This window comes from Nannospalax galili, unplaced genomic scaffold (assembly GCF_000622305.1).
Source record: "Nannospalax galili isolate Female #2095 unplaced genomic scaffold, S.galili_v1.0 scaffold215, whole genome shotgun sequence".
In the NCBI taxonomy this organism is placed as follows: domain Eukaryota; kingdom Metazoa; phylum Chordata; class Mammalia; order Rodentia; family Spalacidae; genus Nannospalax; species Nannospalax galili.
Genome location: NW_008338533.1, coordinates 651,346 through 672,581, shown reverse-complemented (window position 1 = coordinate 672,581; position 21,236 = coordinate 651,346). Strand labels below are relative to the sequence as shown.

The 21,236-nt window shown below is 44.3% G+C and overlaps 1 protein-coding gene across 5 annotated transcripts in view; it reads right to left on the bottom strand.

The window, feature by feature from the left end:
• Nek10 (NIMA related kinase 10) overlaps positions 1-21,236 on the bottom strand; it is a 270,542-nt gene that overhangs the window by 15,600 nt on the left and 233,706 nt on the right. For 2 of the 5 annotated variants that reach the window (XM_008833138.3, XM_029563522.1), the window contains one exon: positions 17,310-17,420. In XM_008833138.3, the coding sequence (XP_008831360.1) occupies positions 17,310-17,420 (111 nt within the window). Of the gene's footprint in view, positions 1-16,284; positions 16,375-16,421; positions 17,077-17,309; positions 17,421-18,161; positions 18,276-21,236 lie in introns of those variants that run through there. The other 3 variants (XM_029563521.1, XM_029563523.1, XM_029563524.1) reach the window with 3 other exon arrangements.

Sequence of the window (21,236 nt, the reverse complement as noted above, 5' to 3'; positions counted from 1 at the left end):
TCCGGAAAGTGCTCTCAAAGTCACCGGCTCTGGCTCTCCCCAACCTGGAATGTCCATTTCTCCACTATACAACTGAGAATAAGGGCCAGGTATTAGGGGCTTTGGGACAGATGAGGGGTCCCACTTTTGCCCCAGTAGCTTATCTCTCTAAACAACATGATACCACCATCTGGAGGTAGCAATCATGTCTCCGTGCTCTGGTCATCGCCGCTCTCCTGGCTCAAGAGGGACTTAAGCTCACTTTGGGTCAGCCCATCTCTGTCCTTTCCCCCACTGGCTTAAGGATTTACTAACCCACATGTCTCTTGCCAACCTAGCTCCCTCTAAACTACAACTCTTCCATGTCATGTTTCTTTAAAAACCCCTTGCTCTCCCTTGACTCCTGCCCTCCTTTCAATCCAGCTTCCCTCCTCCCTTCCAGTGAACTACTCACTCACTTGTGCCTGGAAACTCTTCAGGAACTCTCCTACCAGGATTCCCTAATTTCCCCAGATCCCCTACCAAACCCCCTGACTTGGTTTGTGGATGGAAGTTCAACTCTCACCCCAAATGGATCACACAGGGTGGGGTATGCCATAGTGTCTCTCACAGATGTCATCGAGTCAGGACCCCTGCCACCTGGAACCATGTCACAAAAAGCTGAACTTGTAGCACTCATCAGGGCCCAAATTCTAGCCAAGGATGACCTCTTACTCCAACATCCCTCCCCTCTACATTACTATTTACTTGCCTTCACCCTTCTAAGGAAACCACTCAGGGAATATGCTGACCAGATTATTCCTCAGGCTTCTAAAGGCCAGACTGACCACCCACTCTAACCTGGAGATCACACCTACCTGTGGGTTCACATCCAATGGGAAGGAGAGAAGTAAACCTTCCAACCACGTTGGACTGGTCCTCACCTGGTGATCCTGTCTACCCCAACAGCAGCCAAGCTCTCGGGACAACCTGGTCGGATTCATCTCTCCATATTAAAACCGGCCAAGGAACACAGCAAGTTCCAGGCCACCAGTATCGGGCCTCTTAAATTAAAAATCTTGAGGACCCCTCCATAACACTGATCCAAGAATGAGTATTCTATTGACTCTATTTCTATTCTTCCCTCTGAACCCTACTTCATCCATTCCCCACTGTACCTACCCACTGTGTTCATATAAATCTAAAATGAGACAAAGATAATATATAGATAATCTTAAAATTTCTAAGGTCATAGCTAGTCAACTAGTCTAAGGATGTCTAGTCAAGGTTTATTTAAGGATGTTGCATAAGCTCTGTCTACATAGCAGGTAATTAATGTACCAGGCTGGTGGAACTACCCTTGTTGGATGTTTAATAGCCAGACTCTAAGGCCTATATTAATCCAGTCAGAGGGACTTAAAGGGACAAATTTCTGTTCCTTGCCCTCCAAGGTCAAGCAAGTTCCAGGGGCTATGGTGCATCTCTTGAAATGTCCTGTAACTGTGGTGAGTCACCTGTCCTCTTGTTCAGGGAGCAATGGAGACCTCAGAAGATTGACTTGAACCAGTGTCCAGTCTGCAAAGAGGAGGGTCAACACAGAGGAAACATTTCTTCCATGCTTCTAAGCAAAGCCCCGGTCAAGCAAGACCTCTTGACTTATCTTCACATAGATGGAACTGGTAAAAGAAAAGCTTGAGGAGCCAGGATGCCCCCCCAGGCCCATGTGACCCCTGAGGACCAAATCCTCATATGACCTTAGAGTAAAAAAAATTGGTTTATTTGGGCCAACAGTATGGTCTTAAACACCCAAAAGGAAAGTATAACCAAAAATTAAAGTTATCAGTGTATTTCTTTAAGAGTTCAAGGGATTGTACAACCCAGACATTAGATTTAAGTTCTTATGTTATTTAGACAATTATCTCTCATTGATGATTTTTTTCCTAATAAGACAACACTACTCAGATCTAAGACTTCAAATCTTGGTCAGCAATACCATAGTGCCCACCTACAGCTAAGGGAGACAACCCACTATTGTTCTAGCCTAAAAAATTAAATGATGGCTAAATTTGTTTTCTCTCCCTATCTAGAAGCTTTTGAGAGGTAACTGACACTGATTCTAGCCATTCCAACAGCTATCAAAATGCCTGAAAACAAATCCTGAGTCCATCACTCTCGAACTCAGCCCTGGCAAAAGAAAAAAAATTTAAAAAAAAGAGAGAAAAATGAGCTATTACCTTGGTGCTAACCATTGCTCCTTGCCTCTTCAGACATTTTCAGTACCAAATCCAAAAACTAACTCTTACTAATTTTAATCAGTTGTTACTTTCCTTCCTCTACATGTATATGAACACCTGTCAACCATCGAGGACCGTGTTCAGAAGCAGGAAGAGGGAACCCCTGCTGTCTGACCGACCCCTAATCCAGCCCCCCCCAATGTTGACCTTGTCCAGCAGGAAGTAGCAAGACAACAATGGTGCCCCCTATCCTGTAACATAAAAGGCTAGAATATTAGGGTTTTGATCTACAGCACCCGCCCCCCCACCCCACAACAGGGCCTCATGGTTCACAAGCCCCTGAGAATCAGGAGCTGAGTTGATAAGCACCCTGATCTTTGAAGTTAAGAGGAGCAGACTTCTGCACCTTTCAGCCAGCACAGCAGGCTTTCCCTTTGATCCCAAAGGGTAAAACAGACACCTCTTGACCTAGATCCTGTCTGACAGGTGGAAGGGGGCAGGTTTTAACAGTCCCACTCTCCTGCTTCCCCCCCACCCCAGTTTTAAAATTATATCTTCCCACCTTCTGCACCTCCAGAAGCCCCCCCCACCGGCCCCGAATAAAAGACCCCAGCTCACAACCTGTGGGCTGACATTTTCCCTACCCGGAAGGGAATCTGTCCCATGCAAGGCTTCCTTTGCTAATAAACTGCTTTCTCCTGATCGACCGGATTCATCTCTTGACTTCATCTATCAGGTAGCCAGCAGAATTTTGATGATGCTGCAGCAAGGACATGGCATGATTGAGAGGGGCCTGCCAGGCAGATCGGAATTCTCCCTGTGTAGCTGGGGAATCACTCCAGAGAACATGAGCCTTACTGTACATTTGGCATTATCTCAGTATAATGTTTTATATTACCAAATCATATAAAAATTCCATCATTGTATACAGGATATTATAATACAAATGATGTTTTTTAGTCTCTCTATATATATGAAAGAAAATATGGTCCCATCCCTTTTTATTGTTGAAAATTTGCCTTTCATCATTGTCACCTGATAGCTCACCTGCAACATGTTAAGACTGTCAGACAGCAATGTACTGTAATACGGGAGAATCTGCATTACACGTTCAATACCATTTTGTTACTGCTGCAGGCTGCCCTAGGAACTTCTTTCATATGGTTTAGCAAGGGAGTAATTTGGCAATCTGAAATGTTCATCCTGATGACAGAAATCTTGTTCAATTTAACTATTAAGTGTACCTTGGGATCCTAAAGATTTCACAGTCACAAAAGGTTTAAAGCCTCAAAGAAGAGTATGTGTCTTGCTCAAGGCTGCTATTTTAAGATGACAAGGATAACTCCTTTGCTTGATATTCAGTCTTGAAGAGCAGGTCTTTGAGATTTCCAGTCTTGTGCTACATCAGCAAACCACTTTGGCTAGAGAAATTTCTCAGACCCTCAGAGAAATAATCTAGGGACAAAGGTCAGGGCCAAAATTCACTTGCCTTGTATTTGAATACAGATACATTTGATTTTTAAAAATATTTTACTATTTTTATTGTATGTGTATGAGTTTTGTCTGCATGCATGTAAGTGTATCATGTGTGTATAGTCCCCATGGATGCCAGAAGAGGGCATAGATCCCCTTGAACTAGAGTTACAAATGGTTGTTGGCCACCATGTAGGTGCTGGGAACTGAACCCATATCCTTTGGAAGAACAGCAAGTGCTCTTAACCACAGAGCCATCTCTCCAGCCCCATACATTTAGCACATTTATTCTTCCCAGAACTTCTTTTCATACTTTAGATTCTAGGTGTAAATATTCTTTCAGCAAACTTAATTTCTCCCTCTTTACCTTTTGACTTTGTGACATGATGTTGTCATCTAGAAAATTTACACTGAGAACTGTGCAATGGAGTTACCAAAAAAAAAAAAAAAAAAAAAAAGATCACAAAAAAGTAAATCTCAAATATTTTTCTTAAATTTATGGCTCTGTGTTGAGCTGTGTTCACAGCAATTCTTGGCCACATGAGGCCCATGGGCTGCAGGCTGGACACTCCTGTGTGCTTTATGAGCTAAGCAGAATGAAGAAATTTGATTTCCATGAGACTTGCAATCTGACCAGGTGTATTTATAAATAATCCATGGGCTAACACAGGCAATGCTACAGGTCACACAGTAGTGTAAACGATTTTTCATTGTAGAAGAGAAGAGCCAGGAGCTTCACCCAGGTGAGAGCCAGAGGACACACAGACATAGAAGCTGGAACATTCTTAATGACAACAGAACTTGTCATTGACTATGTGCTTTAAACACTGTAGACAAATTCAACATTCTGTTTGACTCTAACCACTCCCTTGTTAGGTAAACAGTCTTCATTTGGAGATAAAGATCAGTTTCCCAAGGAGCCCAGCAGCCATGGCAGAATCTGAACCAGGGCCCAGGGCTGTTGACCACCAAAGGTCAAGCAAACCTTCCACCCTGTCAAGACCCCTCAATTATTAGTGACTTATGTGAAAGAAAAGTTCCCCAAAAGAGCTCCTGCACCTTGGACTGAACTTCCTGCAAGGCTGACCAACTGATTATCACTCCAGAGACTATGGATAGTTTGGAATGTTGCAGGTCCAGAGTCTAATTACCATTTATCTTGGGCCATCCTTAGTCCCCTAAACAGCCGTTCCTTACCCACCTCTGTTTCTCATCTAACATCCTGTGACTAACAGATAAAAAACCTTTTAGAATGTATTATCCTAGCATCTGAGACCTAGGAGACCTATAGTAAAAAACCCCTCGCTTTGCTGTGACCCACCCACTGAATGTATCCTCTGATGTATTTGAAAAGTGTCTTGATCTATGACTTTTCTTAGTTCTGTTACTATAAAAACATAAGGCAACTGTTACCACGCTGGAACATGGAATCTGGGGTAACCTGACTCTGTGTTCCAGGGCCATAGTCACTCATATTTGGCTCCAGAATAAACTATCTCTTATCCCCTTTGAGGTGAGAGTTATGCTTTTGTGTCGACACTTAGGTATACAAAAATATAAAGTCAAGCAGCCAAAAGGGACTGTGAAATATAAAAACAGAGAGGAAAGGAACTGTATTTCTAATGATCCTGACATGGGCACAGGTGAGGAAGGTGGTCATTTTAATTCTGGACATGAGAGATAGCAAAGTCACTGTTGCCCAATAGGTAGAAACATGGAGAACACACAGAATGTCTTTTAAATTGCAGCCCCTGTGACTGGAGGAAGCGCTGGGTGGTTTGGCAGCCCCACACCACACCAGTACTGAGTCCTCCCTGCCTTCTGAGCACTCAGTTGCTATGCCAACCTGCCTTTTGCATGCTTGCTCTCTCTGCATGGATGCATAAGGCCTTTCCTCTGTGCCATTAAGGGGTTCTCCTGCTGAGTGAGCATGTTCAGTTCTAAAAACAAAGGACTGCACATACCTTTGAGCTAACAAGTCAAGGAAACACAGAGAATACCCTGTGCAACTGTTACCACCCCTCCTCCAAACACTGACTTGGGGCAGGTACTGAGCAAATTTAGCACTTAGTTGGTGAGTTAAGAATAAACTTATAAGGTAGAACTTACACAGAAGCAGGCAATGATAAACTACATATATAATCACTAAATTTCCAAAACTATGTTTTCTTTTCCATATCAGAAGCTACTTATCTATTGTAGACCAACTTTACAAATGACATGGGATCCAAACAGCTGAGAAAACTCTGGAGGAAACAGAGCCAAACAAATAAAATTAGATTCCAGAAGTGAGAAAATCAGCAGCACGGTCCATCACTCTGCACTCTCTGGTCTTTTGTTCTTATTTCCTTTAGCTTTGCTTGTCCTCTGAGATTGAATGCCACAGTTAGAAGACATAACACATTGCCTAATGTTCCATCTTCTCTAATCTACAGTTCCTTAGTTTTTTATTAGCTTTTTATAGGCCACTTTGTTATCAGAAATGACCAATATCTGTATTCACTTGTTTTCTTCCACAAGTCCATGCACAATCCATCAGTTCTGCCAAGTAGTCCCCCCTCCCCCACTCACTTCTACCAGAAGCACCCTACTGTGTGCATTTATATTTCCTCCAAGAATCCTGTTTCTGGAAGACTGTTTCGAAACTGAAAAAAGGCTTGGAAAGTTCTGTGCAGTGTTAACTGCACACAGGACCTCATCCTCCGCAGCCCTGCTTCCAACAATGACTGTGGCATGAAGGTGTGGAGGCAGTAGTCCCGGCCCTCCAGGTACCTGGGCCTTGCAACTAAAGTCTTTCCCCTGGTTTAAAACGGGTGAGAGCTGCCCCACTGGCTTACAATGCCTTTGGGCCTGAGGACGTCTCGGGAGCTGAGCAACCCTTCTGTCTAGAAATGCGCTGGAAACCTGCAGTCATGGATTTATGTAGGCACCAATCACTAAACAACGTGAACGTGACCTGAAGCAGAGCGTCAAGGCGGTGTCAGGATGGCCATCCTGTAGGAAAAAGTTCTGTGTCAGCTAGCCTATCACAAAGATGGAAGACGGCACTGTTTTGCCTTGGCCTCCCTATTCCAAGTGCTCTGTAGAAGTGCAGCTTCTGGAACTGGGAACTGTGCAGAATTGTAAGCCCAGCACACAGCTGTGTGCAGACAATGTGAGTGGCTAGACAGTCTTGCCTTTCTGACAGAGCTTGAGGACTGCTGGGTACCCTGTATGTTCACAGTAGGCAGGCAATGCTCTCTGCAGAGCTCTACTGCTCTCTCTGTTTCCTGAATCACCAGCAGTGGTCATCCCCTGGGAGCCAGTGGGAACAGCAGAAGCTCTGTCCTTCCCAGAATTAGAGCCAGGTTAGCAGTAACCCTCTGGTAACCGGAATGCACGGTAAAACATGAGAAGCACTGGCCTTACTGGCTCTAATTTCCAACCCTGAGTACCACTTTGAATCACACAGAAACTTTTAGAAACTGGGTACCGAATTCCAACTCCTAGAGAACCAACCCCAAGGATTGGAATGTGTATGACCTAAGTGTCGAGCTGTTTAGAAGCATCAGATAAGTGTTAGGAGCAATAAATTCTCTGAACTCTTTGACATGACTGAGTGACTTTAGAGCCCACTACTCCCCAGCTGGGCCTGAGTTCTTTATTTTGCTTTAATCCTTGGTCCAGGTGATGTTTGTAGCTTCTAGTACATGGTTTCTGCCCTGGCTGCAGTGAGAATCACCTGGGTTGGTGCCTCAGTAGCCCACACTGGGCTTGTCTTTACACCCTGCTCTTTCATAGGATATAAGCTGCCTACTTCCGAATGGCAGCTTTGCCAGAGAGAAAGCTGTTTTCAAAATGCCAATGGCCAATCCTTGGTCTAGGAGGATCCTGGCATCAATATTGGAAACAAATAAACAAAGCAAATGACTGTTATTTAAAAAACAAAACAAAACCTTCAAAGGGCCTGGGGAGATGGCTTAGTCAGTTAAGTGCCTGATGTATAAGTGCTTGATGTATAACCCATGTAAAAAGTCACAAGTGGTGGTGCACACTTGTAACCCCAGTTTAGCCTAATGAGTGAGCCCCAGGTCAGTGAGAGGCCCTGTCCCAAAAGACTAAGGTGGATGGCTCCTGAGGATGGCACACAAGGTGACCTCTGATTTTTTTCATGTACACACACATGCACCTGATAGAAACTGACCTTGATTCTTGTCCTTGGCCAAAAGCCAGAAATGTTCTTGGCTCTATTCTGGCCAGAGGCCAGAAATACTCCAGGCATTTGAGGGTTCTGGTTCCTGGTCTGACTTCCTATCTCTCCTCTCCTTTTACATAGAAGCCTGAAAGCTATACATGAGGGTGCAACCAAAACCTTAGTCCACATACCCCAGAGGTCAAGGCACATAGATACCTCATGGGTGGGCCAACAGGACTTCCAGCTCACCCTCCATGCCTCAACCCAGAAAAGCCTTGCTAACTCAGAGACAACAGCTCTCGGTGGCAATGCCTCCTGGCTACCCTTTTCTGGTACTTGGGAGTTCTGCCTGCTTCCTTTCTCTTAAGCTCTCACCTTCCCTTGTCCCTGAATTCATTCTTTGAGTTCATGACAGCAGAAGCCTCTGACCTGGAGTGGCTTTGATGCTGGGGATAGTTTCAGTACCCTAGCACTCTGAGTCTATACTTACCTGAAGTATGAAAGCCTCAGTCACTTCAAAGCACCCACTCCCCTGGCTTTTCCCCTGTAGCATATGGGTTCCCTGACTGGGCATCAGGAAGGTGAGTACAGGGTTCTATTTCGTTCCTGCTTTACCCTTACTGTTTTACAATCTCTGTTATTTCTTATTTCTCCTTTTCTCCAAAAATGCCCTTTCACTTTCTCTAGAACCTTATGTTGGGGGAGGGATTTCTCTTTTATTCTTCCTTTCCAGCATAGCTTGTGTTCCAGGCTGGGGACCAAGGGTAGTTAGATGAGCTGCCTCAGGCCCGTAAATTTAACCTTTGCTTATGCTAGCCAGTATTCAGTCATCCTTCCTTCCTGGAGGGCTTAGAGATGACATTTCCACAGGATGATCAATCATACCCTAGGGAAGTCCATTTAATCTTTTCCTCCTTTTCCTTCCCTAGCTTACAGCGTCCCATGACTGGACGTTAAGATGTGCTTGAACCCTATCCCTGACTTATGGGATATGAGCTGAATTTAAAACTGGGCAGAGGGGCACAGCAGCCAGGAAAGCTAGAACTTTATCACCTTGAAATGGTTGAACCTTGGAGGCCTACACAGATTCACGGTGGTCCAGTGCTAAGCCTGGGGACACACAGATCATGCAGGCAGCCCTAAGTTGGCTGGCACCTGTACCTACTAGCAAGCTGAGAGAGAAAGTCAAGGGGGAGGCTTGAATGTGGAGGGAGCCTGCACCAGGGACAATGTCTCTTCCGGGTCCTGGCATCTGTCATCCTTGCCTGATGATCCCTGACATTACCTCTCCAGGCTGGCTTTCATCTCCTGCTGGGACAGAGTGTTCTTTCCCTCTCAGGACTCCCTTGCCACACAGTCTTTTACTGATCTGCTTGTTCTGCTCCTGGCTCATGGTGCCCTGGGTGACCTCATTCTTGTGTCCACATCCAGATTCTATGATATGGACAGGCTGAGGAAAAAGAGCATTCTGATGCCGACTCCTCCTGAGTTCTTTGACAGATTTGCTTTTTGTGCTCCTTTGTTGTCTAGATTACTGTTTTTAGCAACTTGGTTTCTAAGGGATTTGAATGCCCCACGATGCAGAGGGTCATAGATCTGCCTGGACTCACCCAAAGCCATCCTTAGGTGGGGCCATGGAATGCTTTCTCCCTCTCAGTCCTTCCATGTTACACAAGCAGTAGTGCTGATCATGCTGGGCACATGGCTCCATCCCTCCTGCTTCTACAGTGGCTCCTATCCCAGTAGGCATTCTGGTTTCTGCTGGTTCTCTGCTATGGCCTGTAATGCTGAGCTGTAGTATAAATTCCTGCCTGCTCCTCAGCTTACTGCTCCAATCTCACTTCTTCCCGACCCGTTTGTTGACCTTGCTCTTCTCACATCTCTATCCAGGTGCCAATCAAAGACCTTTCCTAACCCTATCTGGCTGTTATGCTTTGAGGTCCCTTCAATAGGCCCACTGGAGGGGCACCCAAGTGCCACACCTGATGGCCCCACTGGGCTTGAAGCACCAGATGGATCATCCTTCCAATTCCCTAATGGCAATTAGAGTTGCCTTTCTGAAGGGAATGATGAGAGGAGATGATAATAACTGCTCAGGTGATTTAGGGACCCAGACCTCACTTCTTATCCCCTGCCAAAAGCCAGAAATGTCCTTGGTTACGTCAGGGCCAGGGGTCAGAAATGCTAGAAGTGCTTAGGGCTCTGCTTCCTGGTTCTGGCTTTCTGTTACCTTTCTTCTCCTCTTCCTCAGTACCTGGAAATAAGGCGGTAAAACTTCGGTCTCACCTGGGATAGAGGCACCCAGACCCCAACCCGACCAGCTCACCCCACGCCTCAACCTACTTTCTTTCATAAATCTAAAAGCCCCTAAATTGTCAGCTCAAGGGCAACTCTTTAAATCTGGACCTGCTCTTGCAACAGTGTTAAGGAAAAAATCAAAGACCAATAGCCAAAGTTAGGTGAGGAGAGGGAATTTAATTTTACACTAGCGGACTACCCCAAGGTTCCTTCCCTAAGGGAGTCAGTGGCCCCTTCCAGTATTGGGGGGCTTTTATATTCATGTGAGGAAATGGAAACAAAAGGCAAAACAACACATAGGTGATAAGTAAGTAAAAAGGTGCGTGTGATAACAAGCAGGGTAACATATGGCGCAAAGGTTACAGGAATGCGTAAAGTTTGGAAAAGAAAGACTTCCCTAGAGGGCAACCACAGGGGGAAGGGGGGAAGACTTCGGCTCACCTCCCCCATACCTATCTCTTGTCTCAAGAGTTTTTCCTGCTGCAAAGTTCTTAATTACCATCACATTGCAAAAGCTTTCCATTTCAACAATAACAGGAGTTCTGCTTGTTTCTCTTAAGCTTTCACTGTAATCCTATAATAAACTCCTCCTAAAGCTCACCCTCCTCTTGTCTGTGAAATTCATTCTTCAAGTTCACAAGACAGGAGATACCTGGTGTCCACTGGTCCAGGTGGTTTTGGTGGCCATTGATTGTCTGGGCCCCTCACACACTGTGTTATGCTCACCTGAGGTGGAAAACCTCTGTCTCTCTCAAGGCAAATATGCACCTGGGACACACACATACACACACACACACACACACACACGCACGCACGCACGCACGCACATGCACACACACCCTTCAAGTAAAAAACACCATGAACTCCAGTGGCCATCATTCATCGCTCAAACTTACATACGGCCAACATTGCCTCATTTATATCTCTTCTATTTCCCTTCCTGCCTGTGTCCTTCCTTAGCATGGCTTTTGAAAAAATATTGTATTTATTTAAAAAAAAAAACAGAATTACAATACAGGAATCTCACTTGAGAGAAATATCACCAATTTCTTAAACAAATATGTAATGCTTAAATTTTCCTGGTTGTCTCATAAGTAAACGTGTTTGTATATGTTTACACACACACACACACACACACACACACACACACACACACCAGTGTCTCCGACGTAAGCAGTCTGGCTGACCTCAGAATCATGATGCTCCCATTTTAGACTCCTAAATCTTAGATTATAGGTATATGTCATCATGCCTGGCTGTAAAGGTGTATTTTAAACATTTTTCAGAGTTTCTTTGAATCAGAAAACAATGAGTCCATAGGAATGGATTTAAGAAATAAATAGGCAGCTGACATTTTCCATAAGATGTTTTCAGATTTACCCATAGATGACCCTCTTCCTTTCTCTTCTTGATCCTTCCCTCCACCTTCCATCTCTGCTCACTGTTTTTTTCATTCCTTATAATTTACTTATTGAAGAAAATGTATCACTTTTCCTGTGGACTGTCCGGAATTTGCTGATCATCCCCATGGGGAGTGTAACAGAACAGACTAAAAATTAGAAGAAAATAGAAACAAATTTCTAAAGGAGCTGGGCCTAATCTAAAAGTGGGAATAGCCTTTCCTTAGCTAGGCACTGATACGGAAAAACAAATCAATCCCTGCCAGACTCACCTCCCCTTTGCGTGTCACCACTATTCACTTGCAAAGCTAATCCTTAACCTGGTGCTCCAAGTTCTGGGAGAAGTATTCCCTTTGCCTATTAGTATGTTAACAGGAACATGGGAGATTGAGCCTGAAGCACTTCTGAGAAAAGTCACAGCAAATCTCAGCCCTTCAAGGAATTTCCAAGCTGAACAAACCACTTCTCCACTTATTGCCCCATAAAACCTCTTGAGCCTACATCACTTTTCAATAACGGGAAATGCTTTCCTGTGAGGAACAGTCTGAATCCCATCTTCCCAAGCCGGACTTCAATAAAATCATTTCCTCCCTCAGTCTCTGTCTACTGATCTGTTTTGGCAGAGGTGGTGAGTTGTGGGGCCTCCTGGCCCTCACGACTGTGTCATTTCTGATGCGCCCTTGTTCCCTGCATTTGCTGCAAGATCCAGAGCAGAGACTGGCATACTGTTTCTATAGACTTAAACAGTAAATATTTCCAGCTTGGGGCCCATAGGGTTTCCACATGTGCTGCTCAGCTTTGTCTGTAAGGCAAAGTAGCCACAGACCAAATGTAAATGAATGCGTGTGGCTGTGTAAATAAAACTTTATTACTAACAGACAGCAGGCTGGACAGGCTTGAGAGACATAGTTTGCTGACTTCACATTTACAAGTTTGGCCAAATGCAGGTATAAGAATTGGTAGAGAGAGCTCTATCCTGCCTCCGGTGGCTGCACTGTCAGGTGGCCCTCTCTGCGGGGTTAGCTACCCTGGTGTTCCTATCACAGCCATTCTAGCACTGGGACTGCAAACCTGAAGTGCTCTTTGCTGAGTCAGCATGGTCTAGCTGAAGATTTTCTCTAATAAGAAACGATCCCTCCTCGGTAAATTGGTTACCATGAGATACAATTTAAAATGGAAAGAAAGAAAAAAATTATTGCTTCCTTTTAGAAACAAGTTTTAAAACAATGAATGGGATACTCTGTATTCTCCAGAGGTGATCAGTGCAAAATATTTTCTTTAATGTCATGAAATCTTAAACAGTATTTAATGCTGTCAATGCACTGCAGCTGTGTTTTTAGTGATGCTCCAGTGACAGCTTCTGCTTGGCTCCCAGATCCTGGTGAGACCCTCAGGAACCTTGGCCATGTCCCCGCGATGCATCTAAGCATCGTCAAGACAGTCCAGTCTAAGCTTGGGTGCATCCTGCTCTGGCTCATCAGCTGTGTCTCCTCAGAACCATGGTTAGAGGAGCTGAATGCTGCTTGATTATATTTTATATTTTCAAAAGAAAAAAAATTGTCATGAATTTATATGCATTGATAGTGTGAAAGAAAAGTTCCCCAAAAGAACTCCTGCACCTTGGACTGAACTTCCTGCAAGGCTGACCAACTGATTATCACTCTGGAGACTGAGTTTGGAATGTTGCAGGTCCAGAGTCTAATTACCATTTATCTTGAGCCATCCTTAGTCCCCTAAACAGCCGTTCCTTACCCACCTCTGTTTCTCATCTAACATCCTGTGACTAACAGATAAAAAACCTTTTAGAATGTATTATCCTAGCATCTGAGACCTAGGAGACCTATAGTAAAAAACCCCTCGCTTTGCTGCGACCCACCCACTGAATGTATCCTCCGAGGTATTTGAAAAGTGTCTTGATTTATGACTTTTCTTTGTTTTGTTACTATAAAAACATAAGACAGCTGTTACCACGCTGGAACATGGAATCTGGGGTAACCTGAATCTGTGTTCTGGGGCCATGGTCCCTCATATTTGGCTCCAGAATAAACTATCTCTTATCCCCTTTGAGGTGAGAGTTTTGCTTTTGCGTTGACAATAGTGGTATTTTTGAATACTAATTTGAACTTATCTCTCTTTTCTTGCTGTTTCTCCTTTTTCCCATGCTGAAAATTTGTTTCCAAAGACATTTATGTAATCCCTCAGTTGGCTTTTTGCCCCTGAATTAGTCTAGCCAAGACTGAGAAGACAGGACCAAAGGCCACCTTAGATCTTGGAAAACGGCTTTTCCACCTTTTGACTCCTATAAATATCCCACTGGCTCTTGTGCCTTTAATACTTTGTCATAGTCATCCCATAATGACTCTACACTGTAGACACAGGGTTCCTGGGTCTCAGGAAGAAGGGAAAGGTGAAGGGAAAGAGTATTTTATGTCCTAGCACCATCACTACTGTCACAGCCTTGGAGGTGGCCACTCTTCTGTGACTACTCAGAGTATGAAAAGTCCATTTCTGAACAAAGACTACTGCAAGAAAAAGAGTAACACCAGAAAAGGAGGAAAAATAGAGGTCACAAACGTCTCAGGGTTAGTGGGGATAGAAGAATATATTTGTATCAGTTACTTTTCTGTTGCTGTGATAAAACGCCATGACCAAGGCAACTTATAGAAGGAAGACTTCATTTGAACTTACGATTCCAGAGTCCACAATGGTGGGGAAGGCATCACAGCAGAGGTGGTTGGAGCAAGAAGCCAAGTGATCACATCTTCAAGCAGGCACAGGAAGCAGAGAGCAACTGGAAATCTGGCAAGGCTTAAGAGCTCTCAAGTCCCGCCCCCAGTGACATGCTTCCTCCAGCATGGCCGCACCTCCTAAAGGTTCCAGGACCCTCCCAGACAGCACCACAAACTGGGGATCAAGTGTCTAAAGAGTTGGAGCCTATGAGGGTCATTCTCATTCAAACCACCACAATATTATATCAATTTACCTTTCAATAAAGAATTGAAGAAATGCAGACTAGTTCACACAGAATATATAAATATATAACATATCACATACAAAGCACTGACCACATGCCAGAAACTGCAAAACACTGGGAAGTCAGTGATAAATGAAAGAAACTTGCTGCCTCCGGGAAAAACACAGCAGATGAAAAGCCAATTAAAACAACATGAGTGAAAAAGTGACCAGGCATGGAGAGAGGGGTGGCTGGCTGTGGACAAGGAAACCCAAGGAAGGCCTCTGTGGAGGAGCTGAGTCTTCCGTTCAGTGAAGCACAGGACTTAATTCACTGTCCCACTTGGGGCTACCAGGGAAGAATGGGATTTCACCTCTACTGACCACAAGCTGAGCCCTGGCTTCCGAATGTCATCTTTCCCAAGCAGAGGGGCCTGTCAGAAAAGAACCCATGGCATGCTTTGCAGTGTGACCTGCCTCCTAACCCAGCTGAAGGGTAAGTCTATCTCCCTGGATCCCCTTGTAACCAGTAAGGCAAGAATGAGGGTTCTGCTATCAGACTGTGAAAAAACACTCTCCAGGGAATTGAAACTTCCCTTAGGTATCCCATGTTGGGATAAGTAAAAGGCTGACACCTCTTGCCAGCCAGAGGGGGAATTTTTCTCCTAGAAAGAGATTTCACACAGTTCTGAAAACTTGTCAGATCACCTTGCAGAACTAGAGTCCAGACAGTGATAGGAAAACCACACCCTGACCCAGACTGCTTAGCTCTTACCTTCTGTTTAGGCCTTACTCTAATGTTAGGGATCCTGAAGATGGACTTGGGGTAGGGAGGGAAGCTGGATCTCTCGTCCTTCTTCCTGTGTGGCCACGTTGAATAAATTTCCTTTATCTGCCTTTCATTATTAATTTAGCTCTTTTAATTGGCTTATCAAGGATGGGTGGCCAAACCTGGATTGTTAGGGCTGCCAGGGCCCAGGCTCCAATAATTCCTAACTGCAGCAATACCCTCGTATGAGCTCCTCAAGCTCCTCTACTGCCCCATCAATCCCTGGTCTTCTCAGACCAGAGGTCCATCCGTGTGCTGGTTAGAGATGTTCTCAGGACACAGGGAAGAGAACTGAGGGATGACAGAAGAGGTGATTTTAGAAAAAGGAAAGAAACACAGAGAGACACTGCATGAAAAAGAAGAAAGGGACTTGGTTTTAGGACAAGCACAGTGGAAAACCACTGGGCACAGGGGTGAGTCTGCCTCTATGCACCCCTTTGAGGCACATGCCTCTCATAAAACCAGGACTTCTGCTAGGAATAAATTTGTATGCAAAGTGGATTATTATGAATACCACTTTCATACAAATATAAAACCAAGCATTATGTAATCTTTTCTGGGGGAGACTCCAGCTTCTGACTTTAAACATGTATTTCTTGGTATTCAGGATACTGTAGGTAAATATTGGAAAATAAATCTTTGAGGTCTCCTGTAGCTCTGCTTGATCTCGTCCAGCTCTGTGCCTTTACCATTTGCCAACACAGTATGTGAAGAGAATCTTGCTCTCCAGTCTTTGATGGATGGGTTTGTGCTTTGTCTACCTGCAGCTGCCTCTTCCCAACTCCTTGCTGGGTGCATACATCAGTGGTGCAGACAGAACTGTGGCCAACAAACAGAATCATCTCTTTCGTTTCTTTATTAAAGAGCCTGACTTATTTCCCGGGTGATAAGTTTATGCTCAAAAGCAAATTTACTAATTGAAAAAGAAAACTCAATGAATGTTCATTGGCATCATGATACCAAGGTTTATGAATATGAGGAAGCTTTACAAACATATAAAATTGGAGGGGGCCAGGCATCTCCATCCAGGTAGCCTGTCCTGCCAGTGTTTGGGGCCTTCGGGAAAGAAAAGAAGACTTAGGTCATTGCATTAGCTTTTTCTGTTGCTGTGATAAAACATGATCAAAAGTGACGTAAAAAGGAAGAGTGTATTTAGGTCTACGGTCCCAGAGGGATAAGACTGCATCAGGGTAGGGAGGCAGCAGGTGGCGGCAGAGCAGCAGGAGCAGGAAGTTGAGAGCACATATCTTGGACCACAAACATGAAGCTTAGAGAGCCAACTAGAAATAGGGCAAGTCTATGAATTCTCAAAGCCTGCCCAGAGTGGCACGCTTCCTCCAGCAAGGCTACGAGGTTACCTTCCATGACCTTCTGAACAGTGTCACCAACAGGGGAAAAAGTGTTCAATACTTGAGCCTAAAGGAGACATTTTTCATTCAAACCACCTCAGTGACTTCCAGGACAAAGTGGATTTCCTGTCCCCACGTGGTGTTACCAGAGGTAAACAGCTGTCTTTGTGTTTGGTATAATGATTTAGTTATTATGTATATGAATAGATACATTGAGTATGCCCAAAGGTGAGCAGACTACAGAACACTGACGATGGAAAGAGCCTCAGCCGTGGCTCCGTCTGCTCCCACAGATGACTAAAATCACAGCCTCCATGTCAGGTGACTGCTTTCAAGAGGCACCATGGAATCCTGGGGCTCATTGAGGAGACTTCTCATAAAGGATTGGGACAGACTCTTCTAAGGCAGGCTAAAATAGACATATTTTTAAAATTAGAGACAATCCTTATTCTTAGGGAAACATGCAATAATACTGAAAGAATGAAGTCATCTGAAAACAATGCCACAGAATGAGAAAGCAGAGGCAAGACAGGCAAAGTAGGCATTTCAACCCTGATGACATCCTTTAACAGAGTGCAGAGCTCAGGGAAGAAGGTGAAGAAGTCGGACTTCGGCCCCAGGCAGGTGTCGTATAATACATACCTTTTTTATTTCAGACTTCAGGTTACAAGGGTTGCTCTGCTGGCTGAAGAGGGACTTCTTGAATCTCTCTATAACCCTTCTTTTCAGATCATGGTGCAAGCTGGGAGGAAGCTGTGTAAAGTAAGAAGACAATCATTGCCACTGAAATCCCTGCCCTGCATCTCCAAGTATAGGAAGCATTGGCCAAGGGCCAACACAGCACTATGCACTCAACAAGACTGGATAAGAACCTGAACTGTACTCCAAATCAGCAAATTGATTGCTACAGCTTTTATCTGATATCCAGGAGGAATGAAATACCTGGCTCTGCTCTCTCAATGGCTTGCTTCCATTTATCTTAGCATGGTGGTACTCACTGGTATTATCTTCATATAACAACATACACACATGTTTTTGTGAAGAACAGCCTTGATCATGAAGGTACATTCATGTTCAGGTGCCTTTGGCCAGCATGCCAAACACCCCACTCACAGCCCTTTGCAGGATCTGATACTTTGGATGAGGAAACAAACAAAAGATCAGCCATACCAGTTCAGAGTCAGATGCATGCCATTGAGAGCACCTGGTAATTCAGCAGGAGAGAAACTGAAACTTAGGGACCAATGTAACCAGAAAGACAGGGTGGATTAACACATACCAGGGCCTAGCCAGGATGAGGTAGATGTCATAAATAGGTAGACAATCACTGCAGAATCTTAGAAAATAAGGGGATTAAAAATAAAAACCTTGATTTGCAATGCCTTGCAGGCTGGATTTATACAGGAAATCAAAGTTCTGACAGCACAGAGGAGCGAGGTGAAGTCTGGGAGAGGATAACACAACAACAACAAACAACAAAGCGATCAGAATTACCAGGAGTCTCAGGCTTGACAAGACGCTCTTTTTATTATTATGGAGAGATGTTAAAAGGCAGTGAGCTCTCACAATTGATAAAACCAAGCTGTTAGAGAAAAGGTGGCTCAGAATCTGTGAAACAGAAACAAAGAGGACTCTGGCAAAGAGTTTAATGGGTTTGGTGGGGCTGGTCCTCAACTGGGGTGTGAGGAAGAACCAGCCTAAAGGCTGCAGAGGGGCAGCTTATAAAGGGAAAGAATGTGGAAAAAGAGAATATTTTTCTGCTGTTTGGGACTGTTTGGGGGCTGCTTGCTCAGGGAGGGCGTCGGGTCTGTACCTGGTGAAACTTATTGAGGAAAACCATCTACCGTAAAACATGTTTTCTACAATTTCAGGGTTCCAGGAACGAATTGCAGCTAAGGGCTTGGGAAACCTGTCTGTCGGCCTGTGGAGCGTGCTCTGTTGATCATAATACATTGGGTCATTAAATTCCTGGAGCTGCTTTTGTTAGCTTGCAGGTGGGCTGGGAGTTGGTTGACTCAATTCTTCTTAGGGGCCTTATGGTTTCTGGGTCTGGGGTCACCTGGATCTGAACCCTATCACAAGCTATAACTCAAAATTCCGATGGAAAGGAAGAGGAGCGCAGCAGAGATGACCACGCCCGCCCTGCTCCATTGTCTCGCTTTCTTCAGTTTGGGTTGGTGACTATTTTTGGTCAATAAAAATGATGTGTACTACTCCAAGGACAAAGTGATTCAAAGCCCATGACAGTCATAACTATCATTGGCCTTCCCCATGAAATGCAAGGGGAAATCATGTCCTGTGAAGGAAAGAGAATGCTCAGCATTAGTCTCCTCTCATGGGCAGGCTGGAGTAGCGAGGACATGAAGAGCCTGGGGAGTATTCCCCACTGCTTCACACCAGAGGGTGCTGCCTCTCTAAACAAAACAGCAGACAGCAGAGGTGACCCAAGTCAGACTAGTGGTCTCCCTGAAAGACTGCAAAAAGCCAGTCCAAGGGAAATATTTCTTGCACTGGCTGCTACAAAGACCTTTGGAAGGTGTGGAACACAATGGGCTCATAGCTTCTTTAAATAGGTCCCAGCTTAGGACTAGTAACTATGAGTATCGGACTAATCCAAATACTCTGTGATACGGTTCAGGTCCAGGCGACCCCAGACCCAGAAACCATAAGGCTCCTAAGAGGAACTAAGTCAGCCAACTCCCAGCCACCTGCAAGCTGACAAAAGTTGCTCTAGGAATTGGTGACTCAATGTATTGTGATCACCAGAGCATGCTGAACAACTCCCAAACAGCCCAAAACAAACAGTCCAAAACAGTAGAAAAATATTCTCTTTTTCCACATTCTTTTCCTTTATAAGCTAGCCCCCTGCAGCCATTAGGCTGCTGGTTTTCACTCACTGCCGAGTTGATACCCAGCCCCTGCTAACCCCAAAGTAGACTCTCGCTTTGCCAGAGTCCTCTCTGTTTCCCAGCGATCCTGACCCCTTCCACCTTTTTATCTAACACTCTGAAAAGTCTTGCTGTATATTTCACTTGATAAGCTTCTATTTAACTTGGAATTTCACCTTCTGCTCCTGGTTCAGTAACAACTCATTTGAATAAGCTCACGTTCAGCCAATTGAGGATCTCCACATAGACAGTGCTAGAAAGCTACTGTGTCCCACTGGAATAAACCACTAGGCATCAGGACCCCATCTCTGAAGCTTTCCTGTGAGAATTACAAGCTACACAGAAAGATGTTGCCACACATAGCTCAATCATAGATGAAGTAGGCTTAATAACACAGCCTATACAAGAACTATAGCGCTGGGAAAATCAGCACCACAGTTCATAGGTCCTGGGCACTATGGCCACTGCTTTATGCTCATATTCTTACATTTCTCCTATAGAAAACTGACAAAGCCAGTTCTATTTCTAGGTGAGGACATGAGAGACCCCAAACATGTGCCACACACCGTACCTTCTGCATCAGCCTTATCCAAGGCCAGCACTGCCAGCACACCATGGCCATGCAGCACTTCACAGTTTATAATTACTCTCACATACTTTGCTTCTATTGAGTCCTATAGCAGTCCTAGAACATCCCCCATTTCCTCATGAAGAAAGTGATTCTAGAAAAGATAATGTCTCCCTCCAAGTCACACATAGAAAGGTTTCTGTGGTAAAACTGAGTAGCACACAAAGTAACAAAAGAAAAACATGATTTTGCATGTTTTCTCAAACTTGCATAATATATAGATTCTTTCAAAGAACCTGGATTCTCTGTCCAAGAACACGTCAGCAAGTCATCAGTAGTTCAAAGGGCTTCGTCTGATAAATAGTGGCCCAAATTGGTAACTTATTTGACTTTTGGAGAACTATTTTGACATTTCAGTACATTTAAGAAACTTCTCTGAGAATTAAAAAAAAAATGTTGTAAGACTATCAATAAACAAATGCAAAAAGATTTTTAACATTTCCTTTAGAATTTAGAGCCCCTGAGAACAAGAGTTGATTTGGGAAACAAAGTCATAACCTAACTATGTTACTTGTTTCGTAGCTGACTAGCCATGAGCACCTGGGGAATCCAGAGGAGGACAGACCATTCTCTGCCTCTGTGGCTGCTGCACAACACAGTGCAGTTCACTGAGAGCCAGGAGGACGGCACCTGCTTCTGACAGCACCCTGCAGAAACACAATGCCCAGGTCCCCCAAATTTAATTATTCTTTAAAAAATTATTTATTATTTTTATTTTATGTGTTTGAGTGTTTTGCCTGCATGTATGTTAGTGCACCCCTTGCATGTAATGACCCACAGAGGGCAGTAGAGGGTGTCAGATCTCCTGGGACTGGAGTTTCAGATGGTTGTTAACTGCCATGTGGGTGCTGGGAATCAAACCCAGGTCCTCTGGAAAAGCAGCAAATGTTCTTAACCACTGATCCATCTCTCCAGTGCCCCAAATTTAATTTTACAAGTTCCTATATGCTTATTTCGAAGCATTTACTTAACAAACCCAATGCTAATTATGCTGTATGGTCTTACTTAAAAAATAACCAAAAGGTAATGTATGTGATTTAATCACCACATCTA